Source organism: Rhineura floridana, chromosome 6 (assembly GCF_030035675.1).
Source record: "Rhineura floridana isolate rRhiFlo1 chromosome 6, rRhiFlo1.hap2, whole genome shotgun sequence".
In the NCBI taxonomy this organism is placed as follows: Eukaryota; Metazoa; Chordata; class Lepidosauria; order Squamata; family Rhineuridae; genus Rhineura; species Rhineura floridana.
This window is the reverse complement of record NC_084485.1, coordinates 70,537,001-70,556,188: the sequence shown is the minus strand read 5'-3', so window position 1 is coordinate 70,556,188 and position 19,188 is coordinate 70,537,001. Positions and strand designations below refer to the sequence as shown.

At 42.5% G+C, this 19,188-nt stretch overlaps 1 protein-coding gene across 4 annotated transcripts in view; it reads right to left on the bottom strand.

Annotated features, from left to right (window-relative positions):
* Positions 1–19,188, bottom strand: part of FRS3 (fibroblast growth factor receptor substrate 3) — a 30,051-nt gene extending 10,863 nt beyond the window's left edge. For 2 of the 4 annotated variants that reach the window (XR_009763495.1, XM_061632281.1), the window contains exons 1-6: positions 17,676–17,775; positions 9,105–9,241; positions 8,579–8,667; positions 7,508–7,694; positions 3,090–3,257; positions 1,716–1,873 (exon numbers count right to left, since the gene is read on the bottom strand). Coding sequence is in view for 3 of the 4 variants with exons in the window: in XM_061632281.1 (XP_061488265.1) it covers positions 1,716–1,873; positions 3,090–3,257; positions 7,508–7,694; positions 8,579–8,644 (579 nt within the window). In the remaining variant the exon portion in view is untranslated. Of the gene's footprint in view, positions 1–1,715; positions 1,874–3,089; positions 3,258–7,507; positions 7,695–8,578; positions 8,668–9,104; positions 9,242–17,675; positions 17,776–18,391; positions 18,509–18,993 lie in introns of those variants that run through there. The other 2 variants (XM_061632282.1, XM_061632283.1) reach the window with 2 other exon arrangements.

The following is a 19,188-nucleotide window of genomic DNA, read 5'->3' as shown; positions in this document are numbered from 1 at the left end:
TATTTATTAAATTTATATCCCATCCTTCCTATTAGAAGGAACCCAGGGAGGCAAACAAAAACACTGAACACACTCTAAAACATCTTAAAAACAAAAGACTTTAAAATATATTAAAACAAAGCATCTTTAAAAACATCTTTTTTAAAAAAAAGCTTAAAAAACATCTCAAAAAGTAATTCCACCACAGACACAGACTCGGATGAGGTCTCTACTTAAAAGGCTGGTTGAAAGAGGAAGGTCTTCAGTAGATGCCGAAGTGATAACACAGATGGTGCCTGTCTAATATTCAAAGGGAGGGAATTCCAAAGGGTAGAGCCAGAACACTAAAGATTCTTTGCCAACCACCTTTTACTGATTTGTTTCACATTTTAATTTTTTATTTAATACTGTGTTTTGGGTAATATACTGCCTTGTGATATTTTATATAAATAAAATTAACATAGTAAAAAGGGGGAAATCGTTTTTTAAATGAAGGTAGATCACTCTGCCTTCCACAGTCCCCCATCCCCATGGTTACAGGCCTACGATTAGCAATTAATCCCCTGTACACACTAACCTGGGAGTCAGCTCAACTGAATACAAGTAGGATTTACACATCTACTGTAAAACATACAATAATCAAGTCAGATTAAGACTGGCTGAAGCTTTGGAGCTTGGGAAGCAGAAAAACATGGCCACAGGTTAACCATTCTGATTAAAGCAGCCAAAATCTGATGCCTATGATACTAGCACTAAATCTCCTTTTTGCAGCCATTTCACATCTCCTTCTATATTTTCACAACAGCCATGTGAAATAGGTTAGGCTGAGAGTTGGTGACTGGCCCGAAGCAGGAAGTGAGCAAAACTATTATGAGTTTAGTGAGTTTAAAATGTGAAACTGCACATATTGGGTTTTTTTGTTTTTGGTTATCAGGGCTGGCAAAATGTTTTTTGCTTGTGTTTTGCTGAGAGCTGAGAAACTCCCAAGTATTAACTCAAAGTATTGTTATGTAGTCCATGAAAGCTAATCTATACATATAGTATTTTTGTAAGCCGTCATGCAGCATGATGGCAGCATTCCATGGGAGTGGGGAGGAGGAGTGGCGGGCATGAGGCAAGTGTGGCAAGGGCATGAGGCAAGCGAGGACAGCAGATGGGTGGGTGAGCGAGGTGGGCGTGAGGCAAGCAAGCAAGGTAGGAGGGAGGCAGCCCAGGTAAGCCACAAAGGAACAGTCAAGACATCCTGGGGCAGCTCCTCATCAACTGTCCTGCTCTGCTGTTGCTGTCCCCCCTCTCACCAACAGCCTCAGCAGCAGAAAGCAAGGAGGAGGGAAGTGGCGGGGGAGCTGTGATGCTGCCCAGCCATTCCCCAGTGTTCCTGTGTTGCTTGGCTGGCTGCCTCCCTCCCGGGGGTGGTGGGAGTCCCTGGATGTGTGCATGTGTTTGGGGGGCTGGAAGTGGTGTGTGTGTGTGTTTGGGAGTCCTGGGAGGGTAGGGGTCCCTGTGTGGGTATGTTTGGGAGTCCGTGGGGGGGGGGTGCATGAAGCATGCAGGGGATGAAGCCCCTAGTGCTACAATAAATGTGTTAGTCGTTAATTTTAAATTACCACATGACTTTTTTTTCAGAGATACATTATTTCATGCTTTCCTTTTATGGGGAAGTGAGCCCCTATTTTAGGAATTGCATCAGGGCACCCAGCCACCTTAATGCAGCCTTGACCATAAGGAGAACTTACTTGCTCATCAGGGAGGATGAGGGCATGTGTGGAGTCCTCACCAACTGAAGAATGCCTTAGGCTGCTCACGGAGGCATGTCTGGCTGCTGGATAAGATGAGGCCTCCCCAGGGAAGCTGTGGAATCCATTGGGAAACCCTGAAACTGTATATCCTAGAGCTAGAGAAAGATATGATCAGCATTAGCACATGAGCATGACTTGCAGAGCCCTCAACCTGGCCTTACAAGAGACCCCATACCTATTTGCAAAAAAATTCACAAATCATCTGCCAATAGGTTAGTGGAGGCCTACACTGCAAGGAGATAGGATATAACTTATAAACCAAGCCATATTTACCCATGGCTAAATATAGAAATGCTTAAGCCAAAGCCAAACAGAACTAGGGTTACTCAACCTAAGACAGGCATTAAGGATCTAATGATTTCATGTATGATTTCTACAGTAGTTTTGATAGATTCCAACGGAAATTACACTGGGGTTTAAAACTTGATCTGACAACTCCTGTTTCACACTGTTGCCTTGGAAACAGTGTATCAAGACCGCACAAAACTTCTTTACAATAAACAAACCACTTGGGACATGTAGAATTGATTTATGGAGGGGGTAAATGTGAGAGGATTAAGTTGCTAACATAAGCCACTTGTGGATGACTCATATGAGCAATGAGAATTGCCTGCATTGGGCCCCACAAGCGTTCCCAGTCTAGAGAAGGTGGATCCAAAAAGAATTGCACACAAGGCAATGAATCTCTTGCCTGGTGCTGAGATGTCACAGTACTACACAAGAACGAGGACTACACTGGAGCAGTACACTGCAGAAGCAGTTTCTCTGGTGGGGCAGAGCCACAACACTAGCTTCCCAGCAGGTTTGTCAATGCAGCTTACTGGGAGGGAAACAGGGAGAGGGAAGGCAGTGGGGACATTAGCATGGTTCAAGCACACTGGTGGGAGTGTTGGATTGGTTCTACTGGTGCACCTGCACCATGGCAACCTCCACACTCCAACCTCCTCACCCGTTCTCCCTCCCAGTAAGCAGCAGCAACATGCCTGCCAAGAAGCTAGCATTGCAACTCCACCCTACCAGGGGAATAGCTTCTGGTAGACTGGCCTTCTGGTCTCAGCTGTGAACTCTATGCAATGGGGGGACCGAAAAGTGATCATCGCAAGCCCACATGGCAAATCCCCATGAGATTTTACAAAGGAACCCTATTAGGCCTTTGACACAATCCTACTGGAAGGCTTGAAAAAGCCAGCCTGGTCCCATACAAATATTCCAACTCCTACTAAAACAAACTGTGGTTGATGCCATCAGACTAGTACACAACTCTATACTCTCACTCCCCTCTCTGTCTGACAAGCTGAGGGAGGACCTTACTATTGGGTGTCTGGGGTGTCCGGGGCAGTTCCAGTTCAGCAGCAGCAGCATGACTGTTTCTCGTGATGACAACAGGTTCTTCCACCACATTGATACTGTTACACTGCATCAGCTCCTGAAGCAGGTTAAAAATCTCCTCTGCTCTTGAGCACTTGAATGCAAAAATTCCTAGGCAAATATCCAAAAAGTGTTGGGGAAAAGAAGATTTGTTTTAATGCCAGTGTGGTCTACTTCTCTAATGTAAGAAATACACATTTGATACACAGAAAATATTTACACAATGCAAAATTTGTGAATTGTGGAACTCGCTGCCACTATACCTTATGCAAAAACAGTGGATTTAATATGAATAAATTTAAAAAATGATATGAACCAAATGGACAGGGTCAAGTTAATAACACATGGATTAAACTGCAAATCAAACTATAAATTCCTGAGATTGAAAAGGCATGCTGTTTTAGGAGGGCCAATAGGAGATATATTTATTTACTTATATTTATACCGTGTCCTTGGGCCTGAAGTCAGGCCCCCACGGTAGCTTATGGCATCAAAAAGCACTATAAAGGAGGGGTGGGTGATCTACAGGTGATTAGCAAAGGTTTCCGATCCCCATTTATTTATTTATTTATTTATTTATTGCATTTGTATACCGCCCCATAGCAGAAGCTCTCTGGTTAGTTTACAACAATTAAAAACATTAAAAACAAATATATAAATTTAAAAACACATTTTTAAAAAGCAATTTAAAAACACATGTTAAAATGCCTGGGAGAAGAGGAAGGTCTTGACATTTAACAACAGCAACAACAACACAACTTTTACTACTTAAATTAGGCTGCTGAAATTAGGAAACTAAGCTGAAACGGACTTTTAGGTTATAAGGACAGTGAGCTCAGTTCAGGTCTGGCACTGAAAACAAATCCCTGGGCTCAGAATGTGCTCAGAGCCATCTTTAATTCTTTAATTCTAAATATGTGTCTTTTGCTTCTGGGTCTGGATGGTAAATCTTAGGGTTCTACAAAAAAAGCAATGTAGATCTGACAAATGTGAAGTCTGCCTAAACCTGTTATAAAGTACCTGTAAATCAATTATAACCCTAAGAAGGAACAATAAGACCAACAGCATTAAAAGAATTTAATTAACCAAAAGTAAAAGCAAGGAGGCCAGACGGGCAGTAGCGGACAGTGCAGTGGGGATGTGCCACTTCCCTGACCTCCCTCTGGCTGAATTGCTGCTGCATATTGGGATGGAGAAGGGCAAGATGGCAGTGAGGACAGTGCGGGGCAAACACATCAGCAGGAGCATCGGATTGGCTCCACCAGTGCGTTTGCACCACACTAAGCTTGCTGCCGCCTTGGCCCTCCCCATTTCCATCCCAGTATGCAGCAGTGACTTGGCTGGAGGAAGGTCAGGCCAATGATGCAGCCCAGCTATGCCATCTGATACTGCAGACAGATCTTCTTAGGAAGGGAGTTCCAGAGGTACAGAAAAAGCCCTCCTCCTCATCGGTAGCCTGATGTGTGCATGCTGTGGCCACCAGAGTAGGACCTTCTGAAATGATGTAAGCACACTGTTTGCAAGAGGAAGGGAAGAACACTTCATATGGGAGATGGGGCTCCTTGGATGCAGGCCATTTAGGACTTTAAAGGCAAGAACCAACTCCTTGAATGTTGTACATTTTCCTCTGCAGACAGCTATTTCAAGTCACTAAATAGACAGAAAAGGTAAGGGAGGGGACGTTATGGTCTGACCTGCTTGTTACACCATTCTGACAAAGAAGAATACATTTTGTAAGACTCTAGAACTTGTTTAAACACATTCCCGTGCCGGGGGGGGGGGAAGAAGGGATAGTTCCCTTGTCACAATCAGAGCACAATCCAGAACTGCTGGCTGAAATAGTGTATTTTATTACAACATTATTGGGGGAGAGGAGGCTTTCAAAAAGGTTTTTAACAAACAATTTAAACATAATTTTTCTCAACAATTCTAACCCTTCTCTTACCCACCCACCCTGCCCCTGTCAAAAATAGGAAGAGGAAGAGAGAAAGAAAAAGTAGAATAATAAAGGCAAGACATTGATCTTGGGCAGGGAGAGCCCATAATAGCAGAGGTAAGGCATGAACAGCACAACATGCCACTTCCCATCTCATTTCCCAGCTCAATTTTGGGGCTAAATCCTTTCCTCCAGACCATTCTCATTGCCTTCTCATTGACAAACATGAAATGAAATTGGTACAGAAATGGGAGGGCCCCTCACTTTTAGAGTTTATTCAACTGCCAACAGCTCCCCCTCCCCCAAAAAATATTCCTATCAATTGTCTGACTATGTTGAGTTAACCAATCGGACATTGGCACGCACAAACACGCACAAAAAAACCATAGCAACCAGGACAAGAGCATGGCAACGACAGCTGCTATTCTGTAGGAAAATGTTCTTGGTTTTAGAAAAAATAAAACCCAAATAACCCCCACCCCATTTCTGCCTTATCTTCCCAGTATAAAGGGAAGGGTCATTCAAGGAAGTTTGTTTTTTGAATCAAACAAACAAGGGAAACAAAGAAAAGTGGGGAAATACAAAAATGAGGGGGAAAAACCCACTCATGTCCGTAGTGATGTCCAACACAATAGCAGGGCCTACAGCCACTGAATATGAAACCTGGCTTTCTGCCTACCGCATTTTGAGCTAGGGACCCATCGTTTTTTTGCAATTTATCATTATGTCTCAGGTAATGCAGACACAAATTGCTGGCACAGACCACTACAGACCATGATTTGCAAGCTGAGAGCCTCTCAAACTCGCCACTGCATGATTCCCCTAAACTTCCCCCACGTAACCCATGGCATAATAGTAATGTGCACTAATGCAAATTATAGTTAACACAAACCATGATTGCTTTTGTTAAAACAGAGAATCAAACAACGGATTGAAGAGTAGTTGTATATAGTGGTTACGGAAACTTGTTTTGCATTGGTGCATGTGCAATGCAAAACCACTTATATATATAAACTTTGTATTATAAGGCATCCCTCAACTGACCCTTGCTTGTGTTCTCAGGATCTATGAACAGCCATATCAAGTTCTGTTCTGTTCCAGTGGACACTTTCCCTTCTAATTTCTACTACTAGTTGAGGTGGGAGAACAGTGGCACCACCGTCAAAGGCACACAATGTTATATAACATCAACATCTATGATCCTGCTCTAGCAGCATGGCACAAATGTATTTAAGTCCCTCGATGTGCTATACTGGGAGGGATGTAATCATTGGTGCAACAGGTCTTGTAATACAATTAATACAATGCCATGATGAGTTGAGGCACTGTCCCAAGTCAGGGTTTGATACCCTGGTTTGTTAACTAATATTGGTTAAAACAAACTATAGTGCATAAATAATACAATACTGTGGTCTGTTCTATAATGAAAATGGAAGCTTTCCCTCTTCTCTTCTTGTGCACACAGGAGGGGAGGGGTACATGCAAACCTGAGGTTTGCTGCAGGTCATCTACAGTTATCTAAAGCGTGGTTTTTAAGTGATCATGTGAACAAGGCGTGATTGCCAGAAGATTCAAGATGAAACATAATTAGTTTATGGCAAGGTGGGGATTATGTGGCCCTCCAGCTGTTACTGTACTACAACTCCCATTACTTCTGGCATGCTGGCTGGGGCTGATGGGATCTGGAGTCTGACAACATCCCCACCCCTGCTTTATTGAGTTTACTGCTGTAAGTTGTGGTGGGGGGTCACCAGCTTGTAGGGCTTTAATAAAAGGATTAAACAAATGAATGGAGGATGCATCAATAAACGGCTGTAAGCCACAATAGCTTAAAAATGGCATCTCATGCTCAGAGGTACTATGTCTCTAAAAACCAGATGCTAAAAAGAAACAATGGCTATCTCCAACATGTTTTATTTCATAGCCTCTCAGGAACATTGGCTGGCAACTAATGGAGACTAAAGTGCAAGATGGACCTTTGGTCTGATCCAGCAAGGCGCTCTTTATGTTCTTATGATATGCTGTCAGCTTTCACTTATATTAAAATTAAACTCTCCACCTCACTATTATTCATATAACAGTGGATTTAAAAATCTGATACAGCCAAATTCTGAAATCAGACATAAAAAGTATTATCATAATTCCTATCAGACTGCCAGAAACTGAATGATCTAAGTGACTTCAGAGTTTACACAGCAGAGATCCCAAAGCCATGAGCCTCATTGCATCCACAAACAAACATAGTTAACATTTAGCTGAAAGCAGTACTGTGAGTTTTCCCTATGCACTACACTAGAATGGTTTCTGCACAAGAACCAGATTTACAAGATGCCATGAACAGAGAAATCAGTCGTTATCCTAACATCCCAGCCTTCTGCAGCAATAAAGTTTGGGAGCCATTGTCCCTGCTGAGAAATGCACATACCCTGTCCAGTCAGGCAGCGACGCCCACTCTCAAAAGAGAAGAGGTTGGAGTCATAGCCGTAGCGACGCAAACAAAGGTATGGCCACCGAACAGCATCGCGTTTGTGTGTGTGCAAAAGAAGCTCCCTCTGTGTCAACTCCATGATCCCCGAGCCCAGCTCGTTGCCCTCATCGTCAACATTTGTCACCTGTGGAAACACCAAAACCAGTTGTCAGGAGCTCAATGTATTATGCCAAACAGCACATTAGTAGGCAGAACAAATGCTACATAAAATAGTATGCTAGTGGGTTATGTTTGCTAAGGAAAGTACAACAATGTCTCCTTGACACAGTTACTTTTACTTTTGTAGAATGGGGAAATCTTTTTAGGATGACTTCGCTGCCTGGAAAATATCTCATTCTGATCCACCTGGAGGCTGCTATCCCAATCCAGAGGAAGTTCTTAGGCCACTTAGGGAATGACTCATTATACTGATACAACAGGGGTTCTCATTCACTCCAACAGCCTCTCAGATTTATTAATGGCTATATTTGTACTTAGGAGATATCCATATCCATATCACACAACCTTCCTAATAACTAAAACCACAGAGTGAACTGATCCATTTAAAATGACTGCTCTCATAAGCAATTCCAAGATCCAGTGTAGGTTCAACTAAAATAGTGAGCAAGGTTTCAAATGATCCAGAACTCTTCAACAGGCTCAATATTAAGCAAAGTGTGTGTGTGGTGGTGGTGGCGGCATTTTTCTTATGGACCAACACAGGTTCCTTAGCTATCTATCATCTACTGAGAGGCAACCCAGTTTTCTCTCTTACTGAGACACTGAAATCGCATTGTCTCTACTACTACCACATAAAACACATGAAGAACAAGAATGTTTCCAAACTCAAGGGACAGCAACAAAAGAGCTTGAGAGAAAAAAACAGAAGGATGGTAGTTGACTCCTCTGTAGAAATGGATGCTCTGAACTACTTTAATGCCTTGTAGCATGACATTTTGTATGCCTTAATTCACTTTGAATAATTCTAGTAGTAGAACAATTAATACAACATGAATAAAAGCAAGTTACCTTAAACTTGGTGGGGTGGTTATCTGGAACACTGTCTCTACATGGGCAGCTACAGCAACTCCCCATGATGTTAGCACACTGGGCAAGTCCTAGAATGTAAGGGGGGGGGGAATCAACATTTCCAACACTCCAAACCAAGCTTGAAGAACAGCAAAACACAAGCCATTTCCCCTCAGCCAAACCTTGTAAATATTCCAGAATTTGTGTCACTCCACTGGGTGCACATGGGAGCTAGGGAGAGCAGAGCAGGCAAGAGCACATGTGAGCAACAGCATAGATTGGGTATGAGAGAATTTGTATGGCAAGTGTGATTATTTTCAAACAGAGGAATGTGCATGTTCTATCCACACTAAAGAAGAGACAAAAAGAATGGCACAACCATTGGCAGAGGGGATTTAATTGCCTGCTCTATACAGAATTACTCAATGAAGATATTTCTGTCAGGCCTTAGGAAATGATTTTGAAGATGAAGCATATGAAAAGGGAAATAAAGTTCTGGAATTTTCATGCCTTGCTTAATCCTTACCCAGCCATGGTCATTAGTAGTTTTTGAGGGAAGGGGAAGAAATCCTACTTTTTTCCCCACAGTCCTCTACTTGGTGTCATGGTAACCAAGATGTCAAAAGTCACCTACAACTTCAGAGGAACTGTGCCATCTTTCACCTGATAAAGAGAACAGAAACAAGAGAAACAGAATTAACATAAAAAGAATACAGCATTTGGTATTTGTGCTATTTATTATTATCATTTTTAAAAGGGGGTTGCCTCTGATTTACTCTAAAGCAAAATATCAAAAATGTTTGGCATCACTTTTAAAACGTCATTTTTTTAATATGATGGATAGCAATTTACCTTAAAATGAAAGCTTAGATTCACAACAGTATAACTTTAATCTTTACAGTTTTTGTTATATGCCTTCAAGTCGATTATGACTTATGGCGACCCTATGAATCAGTGGCCTCCAAGAGCATCTGTCATGAACCACCCTCTTCAGATCTTGTAAGTTCAGGTCTGTGGCTTCCTTTATGGAATCAATCCATCTCTTGTTTGGCCTTCCTCTTTTTCTACTCCCTGCTGTTTTCCCCAGCATTACTGTCTTTTCTCGTGAATCATGTCTTCTCATTAAGTGTCCAAAGTATAACCTCAGTTTCATCATTTTAGCTTCTAGTGACAGTTCTGGTTTAATTTGTTCTAACACCCAATTATTTGTCTTTTTTGCAGTCAATGGTATGCACAAAGCTCTCCTCCAACACCACATTTCAAATGTGTTGATTTTTTTATTCTGGTCTAATTTGTTTCCCCACTTTAACTCTCTGCACAAAAACAGGAAAGGAATTGCCTTTGAAAAATAAGCCAGGAATCCAGAGTCACTTATTCAGGAATAGGGTGCCAATCAATTCACTCTAATATTCCATGAAGAAGATAATCCCCTTGTGTAGGCAAAGGCTTGTTTTTTATTTGCACCATAGGGCCATCTATTAGAAAAGTCAGAAGTTAGAGCTACTTCTTTCCTTCCCCTGCAGCGGTCAGGGTTGTGCTGGAAAGTCCTCTTAGAATCATAGAATCAAAGAGTTGGAAGGGGCCTTGTAGGCCATCGAGTCCAACCCCCTGCTCACAGCAGGAAATCCACAGCTAGAGCATCTCCCGCAGATAGCTGTCCAGCCTCTGCTTGAAGACATCCAGCGAAGGGGATCCCATCACCTCCCTAGGCAGTCGGTTCCATTGCCGAACTGCCCTTACTGTCAAGAAGTTACTTCTAATGTCCAATCTGAATCTATGCTCCTGCAACTTAAAACCATTAGACCTAGTCCTACCCTCTGGGGCAGCAGAGAACAAATGTGTACCCTCCTCTATGTGACAGCCCTTCAGGTACTTAAAGAGTGCAATCATGTCACCCCTCAGCCTTCTCTTCACCAGACTGAACATGCCAAGTTCCTTCAACCTTTCCTCATAAGACTTGTTCTCCACACCGGCTATCATCCTCGTCGCCCTCTTCTGAACCCGCTCTAACTTGTCTATATCTTTCTTAAAATGAGGCGCCCAGAACTGAACGCAGTATTCCGGATGAGGCCTGACTAATGCAGAATATAGTGGGACTATTACTTCCCTCGACCTGGAAACTATAGCTCTGTTTATGCAGCCCAAACCGCGTTTGCCTTTTTTGCAGCAGCATCACACTGCTGGGTCATGTTCAACTTGCGATCCACTACAATTCCAAGGTCCTTCTCACACGCACTACTGCTAAGCCAGGTATTTCCCATCCTGTACCCGTGCATTTTCTGTTTTGTGGCCTAAATGCAGAATCTTGCATTTGTCTTTATTGAATTTCATTGAATTTCAGTCCAATTTTCTAGTCTATCCAGGTCCCTTTGGATTTTATTCCTGTCTTCCATTGTGTTAGCTATCCCTCCTAGTTTCGTATCATCCGCATACTTCATAAGGCTTCCCTCCACCCCATCATCTAAGTCATTAAACTTCTGCCAGGTTTTCTTCTGGTGCCTTTAGTTGCCCATTAAACATCCAGAATTCTGGATGCTCTGAACTACATGACTGTGAAATGTCGTTGTTATGCTGCTTTTGCTCTGCCGAGCAGGGTTTGTTCATATTTCATTTAGGAACAGACACCCTGTCCCCTGCACAAGTACATTCAAGGAGTCACTTTTGTCTTTTATAGTTACAGGCAGAGCAATCCAAAGAGGTGGGATGTAAGAGAGTCTGTGTAGAGCCCTTCAATATCACACCAGCCAGGGTAGAAGCTGAAGGGCTGGCTGAAGGGGAGAAATGTATTTATGTCAATTTCAGGACTGGCATATAAGTCCACTTCCTGGGGATGTGTGAGGGGGAGAGAAGGGTTTTAGATCCATTGGCTTCCCTTGATCCACCCTCTCCACTGTTAGTAAGGGGCAATGGCAGTGGTCCTTTCCATGAAAGCTGGAAGAGGGCTTCCAAGGGCGGACTTTCCTCTGCCCACAATGAGAAACATCCACAAAAAAATATACGGCCCTTGGAATGCCCTCCTAGAGACCACACCTTTGCTCCCTAAAAGTTGCTGTTGTTTTTTAACTGTTTGGCTTCTTGCTGAGGTTCTGGAATAAAAGATATATTTTATGTGCATTTTTATTTGGATAGCATTATTAAAATAGCTGATTACAATGACTTAGAACATTTTTTCAGAATAGCTAACATTTTTAATTAATATTTCTCTTTCTCTTTGTTACTACTAACAAATTAACATTTTAAATAAAACAATTATTTGACCATATCTGATGGATTAAATGAGAAATACCTTTAATAAACAATCTATACACAACCTAAAAGACATTTTTCTTGTTTTCGATTTGAAAATGTGTATGTAATAACATAAAAACTGAAATTTTCAATTGCAAATTTAAAATGCACTCAGCCCTGATAACATGATTGCCTCATATTTAGCAATTTAGAATGTAATCCTATTCTCACTGACCTGGGAGTAAGGCCAACTGAACTTAATAGGACTTCTGATGAGACATGTACAGGATTGTGCTATTAAATCTTAAGCCATAACTTACTTTATTTACATGTGTCAGTGGGACTATTATGTCAGCAACACTGTTGCTGCTGAACATCTTACACAGAAACTGGTCCACTCCCATACATCAAGTACTTGTTGTAGGAATAATCCTTACATGCAACACTACCCGGGTCATTTGTATATCTTTCATTTAAAAATGGGGTACAAACATAATTTTGGTCCAATGTTTGTAAAATATGTTGGCAGCTTGTCTAAAGCTCAGACCACACATACTCATGAAACGCCTTGGCATAAAGCAGTGGTTTTTCAAACTGTATTTTGGGGGGTGCTGGGGGTTCCTAAGAATCCTGTATCCTGTATCAGGAGTTCTTCAATGTGAAGACCAGAAAAGCTTTCTTGAAAATTGGCTTCCCCGCCACTACTGATTTCCCCTTGTGATATAGCAACTTCAAGACCTAACAGACTTCTCCAGTGCTCCTTGTGAACTGAGTTTGTTTTAATATAAAACAATAAAACAGCCTTGTGAAGCCCAATCCTAAACACCTTCTATCCCAAAAGCCTGTCGGAATAAAAAAGTCTTTACTTGCCGACGGAAGGATGGCAAGGAGGGGGCCATTTGTGCCTCCCTAGGAAGGGAGTTCCAGAACCTAGGAGCAGCCACTGAGAAGGCCCTATCTCACGTCCCCACCCATCGCACTTGCGAGGGTGTTGGGACTGAGAGAAGGGCCTCTCCTGAAGATCTCAGGGCCCGGGCAGGCTCATACAGAGAGATACGGTCTGACAAATAGCCTGGACCTGGGCCGTATAGGGCTTTAAAGGTCAAAACCAGCACTTTGAATTGTGACCGGAAACAAACTGGCAGCCAGTGGAGCTGTTGTAACAAGGGAGTTACTTCAGCCTGGTACAGAATGAGCATTTGCTTCCTACAAACCATGGTTTCCAAATGTAAAACATGAGGTCCTTCAAGAGCAATTTCCTCCTTCCTTTCCCTTATTGGCATTAACCATGGTTCCATGCTACAATGCACTAACCCAAACCAAGCTCCTTTAATCATAGTTTTAATCATAGACTGGCTATCAGTTTGCAAGGCATGGTTTCCAGGAAGTGACAAAGGCATCTGTACTGGGCCTTGTATACTTTGATCTGAGAGTGTCATTCTTTTTTTCTTATTTTTACCCGTACAGGATAATTTTTGCCTCTCCCCTCCAAAATAAAACACTCTAGTCAATCTAACCACACTCTCCATATTATTTCAAACTTGAAACCAAAATAATTTTTCTTCCCATGGCATCTTCATTTTTCTAGCAAGTAATTTTAACAATTAGCTCTGCTACTCTCTTATATTCAGAACATTTTTATTTGGTAGAGTTGGAAACCACTGTAAGGACAGAAGATTCCAAATGCCATAAGGATCTTTGAAAGTTCCCTGCCTAGGAAATTTAGCCAGAGGTATCTTACTAATGAACAGAGATTGTTATCTATATGGACCAGATGCTTAAGCAAACAGGAAATTATTTTTAAATAAAGGGTGTTATCTGACTAAGTCAGGGTAGGCCTGTTGAAATCAGTGGACAAGTTAGCCTAACAAGTTCATTTATTTCAGTGAGTCTACTCTGAGGATGGCTATATACACACTAGAGGATTATTATGCATGTGTGTTGCATAGATCAGATTTTTTCATGGGCACTTTTGTGCACTTTCATCCACATATGACTGTTTTCAAATTTAATCTGTCTCTGCATTTCCTGTACACACTAGCTGGTGGTACTTGATGGAGTGCATTTGTGCTGTGTGGTGTTGTCCCCTTCTCCTACTTACTACTTCCCTGCCCTCTGGACGTTCCAGAAACCTGAGGTCCATTGTGGGTACGCACATTGGTATTTGTTTACCTGTGCACATGCACCTTTTATCAAAGGCAAAGTTTCACAGTGGGCAAAACGGGCTTTTTTAAAACACCTTATTTATTTATTTATTTGTGCAAAACTAAAGTTTAAAAATAAATATATATTTGTGTGTTGCACACAGACCTGACAAACAGAGAGTCAGTAGCCCACTGAGGAGTGCCTTCCCAGGGCAAAGAATAGCAGGCAGGGAGAGGCATTAGTGCCTCCTATGCCCAGGCCCTCCCTGCAAACACCATGGTGCAGCTCAGAGAAGAACATACACAGTATGTCTCACACACAAGCACACATGGCCAAGGCAAGAAGGGAGCAATTTGAGGGAGAAGGATTTGGAGAGAGCTCCTTCCTTTTTCTTTCCTCTTTTATTGTTATTTTTAATATAGCTGTTTTGAGCAAGAACAAGCCTAGGCAGAACAGCTGTTTTAAAAATAAAATTAAAATTACTGCAAACGTGCCTTTAGCAACAACTGATGGAACAAGGCATGCTGCAGCCTTTCCTTTGAGCTGATGAGAACAAAATGGCTTGGTTGCACTCAGGCGATGAGTAAACAGAAGTAAGAGCTATGGTAATAAATGGCACCCACAAAAACATCACCACACATGTAAAAAACCCACCCCACTCACACAATGTACTTAAGTGCATCCACACTCAGGTAACGTGATTTTATGTTGGATCCCCACCACCACCATCACATTATCCACAGATTAGGAAAATCCAAATTACATGGGCAAAAGTGCAGGCTGTCACTTGGATGAGGATAATGAGACATGCATGTATGGGATGCACTGAATCTATTTTAAACTGCCCAGTTGGATACAACCCAGAGAAGTTTGGAACATACAATGTTACAGTTTTAAAATATGCAATGAAACTCTTCTTCTCAATGCCAGAGGTTGCTGTCCATGGCCAAGAACGAGAGATTCAAAGAGTATCAAAGCAGATATATACGGTTGACAATATTACAAATTGTAATATATAATATTATCAAGTTTGCAGAAAGATTTAAAATCACATACTCCAAGAATAAAGTTAGCCTCCCACTGCTGGAGATTAGGAAGAAATGTTTCCCCACCTGCTCAGTTATGGAGAATTTCTTTCGACAAACATATACAAATGAGTCCTCTATAGAAAACAAATGACATAAAATACATCTTACTCATTTGATCTTAGGTAGTGAAATTAAAAGTGCTTTCATTTACCACCTTTCCCTACTTCATATGCCTGCATGCATATTTTAATATTCCCCCTCTGTAACCTGCAAAAACTGCTCCCTCTGTCTGCTAAAGTTCCCAAACTAAACAAACACTGGTGTCAAAGATGTCAAATGTTCCTTTGACACCTGAATAGCTAACTGAACCACCCTTTCTTGCTTCCCGTGTACTTCACTGGTTGTAACTGCAAGAACTGCACGCAGACAGAGTTCACTAGTGCTGAACTTATGATATGTAATGTTCAGAATAATTATATGGCTCTCAAGCAGATCACATTAAGGATATACTCAGGATTATTGCATGCTGTCTGAGTTTGCAGGATCCCTGTGAAAGTGCAAAATCTGCTATCTGCAAATATGGAGATGAGAATACAGCAGTGGCTTTGTTCAAAACCCTCATGGCTGTAAAGAAGTTTGAAAATATGTTGGCTGTATCTGTTGAACAATACTGGCAGCTTTACATGTAAAGTTTCAGTGTACATATCTGCTCTGCATTCCCAGTAAAGCCATGATTGAAACACATGTATGTCTCTTTAAAAAAAAAAACCCTCACAGACATACTGCAGAGAAGTGCAATTGGTTTCAACTCCCCAACAGTTTTCAGGAATGTACAAGTGGCTTTTTTATACTATTCACATCTAGGGCTGAATTTTTTTTTATACCATTCATATCAGGGCTCCTGCTGGAAGGGCAGGATATAAATCTAATTTAAAAAATGAAATCATAGTATGTGAGGCTTCTATTGATCAGAATTACAGAGTTGCAGGGGCCTAAACAGCTCGCTGTCATTCCACTGGTTATATCCCAGCTGTACTACCACTGATACCCAATGTACATGCATGTGCCTATCTTGGTTCACCTCCCTTCTTGTTGATGCCACCCTAACCCTTGACAAAAAATACAGATCATTTCAAAACCTGACCCTTGAAATCAGACTAATTCATACAAGAGAAATACATATATGTAAATATACTTTGCATAAATTACTCTGAGCATAGGGTATGACTGTGAGTCAGTCACATTTACTGCTCTTAGTCAAACATCTTTGCAGCTAGCATCTGTAATGCACTCATTAGTTATCAAGTGAGTTTTCAAAAAGTGCCCCACTCCAATTCATTTAAATATATATTTAGAAATAAGTGAAAAATGTCACCACTTGTATTGGAAAAGTTTAATCATCTTGTTCATCTGTACTATCTCAAAATACGTCTAAGACTGCAACCCTATACACACCTCCCTGGGAGTAGGTCCTATTAAATTCAGTAGTACTGCTAAGTAGATATGAATATGGAAAGCTTTTTTTCCCCTGCTTCTTAACTTTATTTCAGACTTCTTGAATCATCGCAGGTCTACCTTTCTCACTGTAAATTGAATAGCTATGTGCAAATTTTGTGAGGTCTGAAAAGAACTTACTTCTTGACAAATGGTGAAAAACTATATGAACAGTTTTTTTGGGGGGGGGGAATTGTGCACATAACCACTTCCAAACCCTGGAAACTACAGTCAATGTAGACATCACTGAACCAAGGATCTAGTTCAGTAAAAGGCAGCTTCCTATGTTCTTATGAATCTCACAACCAAAACTGGCAACCCTAAATGCTGGATCCAAACATTCCATGATAAAACATTTGTGAAAAAGACAGTAAGACACAAGAGATGGGTGAAGAAGCATAAAAACCAAGCATGACAGGATGATCGACAACAAAGAAAAATGCAAAACACCCTACATCCAACCCTTTGTTGGGCAGGGCAGATAAAACATATTCTTGCTAGCAAAAAGCGGTGAGCTCTTATTCTGATTACACCTTATAACTGGAACTGTGTGACACAAACTATCCTTGGTGTTTAGTCTGGAAAGTAGAACTAGTCCTCAAAACATGTTTACCGCTACTAAGGAAACAAGGTGAGGACCACAGAGAGTTATAGCATCGCACAAACTATAGTGATTCATCAGTGCATGCATGAAATTAGGTATTTGCTGACTGACTATATGTGCAGTAGTACAATGGCTGATGGATAGGAAAAGAAAGGAAGCAAATCATGGTGGACGATTAAGGGATGAGGAAGATTATTGGTAGGCAACCCCTGCAAAGTTGCAGGTGAGCATATGAGAAAAATATATGTGGGATATGCCAATGTAGTGGGAAGAAGAGAAATCGATTGAAAAGAAGATTAATAAGAGAATTATAAGAATAACGGCAATGAATACTGGACTGTGGATGAGATACGGCGGGTGCAGGGATTGACCGAGGAGGGATAACAGCGGGCAGGGAGAGGTGGGGTTAAGTGAGGGGTAGGTGGCTCCATTGGGCTTTGGGGTATCAGAGACTACTGGAATTAAAGGGAAGGCTGGAAGTCGCTGAAGGCGGCAGCGGGGGGGGGAGTTGACTGTGGACCTCGGTGTAAGCGTTAAAATAAGAGACTGGTGATACCAGGCAGGCGGGCGGTGGGCCGTGGGGGGGGAGGTTCAGTACCTGCGGCGCTGTCCAGGCGCTGCTGGAGCCGTAAGGCGCGGAAAATGGTGAGTCGTCACCGCGGCCGTCCCTTCTCCCCAAGTCCAGCTCGGGCCGGGGACGCCGGGAGCAGCGAGTAAACGGACGCAGCCTAGAGCGTCGCTCGCCGCCCGGAGGACCCGGGCCCAAGCAAGGCGAGGGAGAAGGAGGGGGAGCAGCCACCAGCATAGACTTTATAAAAAGTAGACCGATGATTCCATTGTCTAAGAACGGGACTTCCTGCCTGTTTTTGACGCCATTCCATCTCTTGTTCCTGCGGGGGCAAAAAGTGGCACCTGCCTTTAGGAAACCAGTGGTGGAGAATTCAGGATTTAGCGTAGTTGTTATTGGGGAACAGCGAGTCCGCACCCCCCCCTTCAAGAAGAGGTAGCAGCAAAGGCAGGACAGGACTTAATGCATGTTTTTAAGCATTAAGAAATTGCCATACAGATGCAATACAGTAGTGCAGATTAAACCGCAGTGGCTAAGAATTTAAGGCTTACAGCAACCCTGTAATGTAGCCCACTGTTTGGTATTATGAGTTGGAGATGCAGCTGAGGCTTGAAAGGGTGGTGCACCACAAATATGCAATATAGCCAATGTTATTGTTCCCATATAGAAAGGAGGGGGTGCAGGGCGTTTTTGAGCAAATCTGCAGTGTAGTTCCATGTCATTATGTCCTTCAACATCTAACCCACCTTAACATCTCTTGTTTTGTTTTTCCGTCGGGCTAAGGGCTGAGAAGTTGCTCACAGTAGAATGCCAGGGAGGGAGGGATTAACCCTTTCTTGATCGGCCATTTTTGTCATCCAAACAGCCTCCCCCAAGCTGCTTTCCTACCAGCGAAGGCCCCTTATTTTCCCTCCGCCGGTGGGAAACCCGCTGAGGCGGCTGATTACAAAAATGGCCAACTGCTAAAGGTTATTCACCTTCTCCCACACCTCCACTACTGCGATCAACTTCATCCTTTCCACCCCCTTTCCCTAAAGCGGGGGGGGGGAGAGGGGGGAACCTGTGGCTCTCCGGATGACAAAGGACTACAACTCCCAACATCCCTGACTATTGGCCATACAGCCTGAGACTGATGGGAGTTGGAGTCCGACAACATCTAGAAGGTGACTGGTTTTCCCAGCCCTGCCCTATGACAACCTGTCGTGTATTCGGGGCCTCGTGGTTGTAAAACAGTCCTTTAAAATACTGCAGTGGGAGCTATACCGCCACTACCATGACCTACCACCTGGTCACTAGTTTCTGTCAGTGGCTGTTTGGATTTCGGGGGGAATACGCACACAACACACACCTCAGGTTGCAGCAGAGGTCCCTGCAGCTCAGTGGTCACAACCAAAACAAAGCCAGCGCTTAAGTGACTGCAGATGTCTCATGCCTTGTTGACTTACATACAACCGCGCTGCGCTTTTGTCACTCGCCTCGCGTAAAGAATAAATAAACAAACAAAAGTTCCGAGTCAACCCGGAAGCCGCTTATGGTTTGTGAG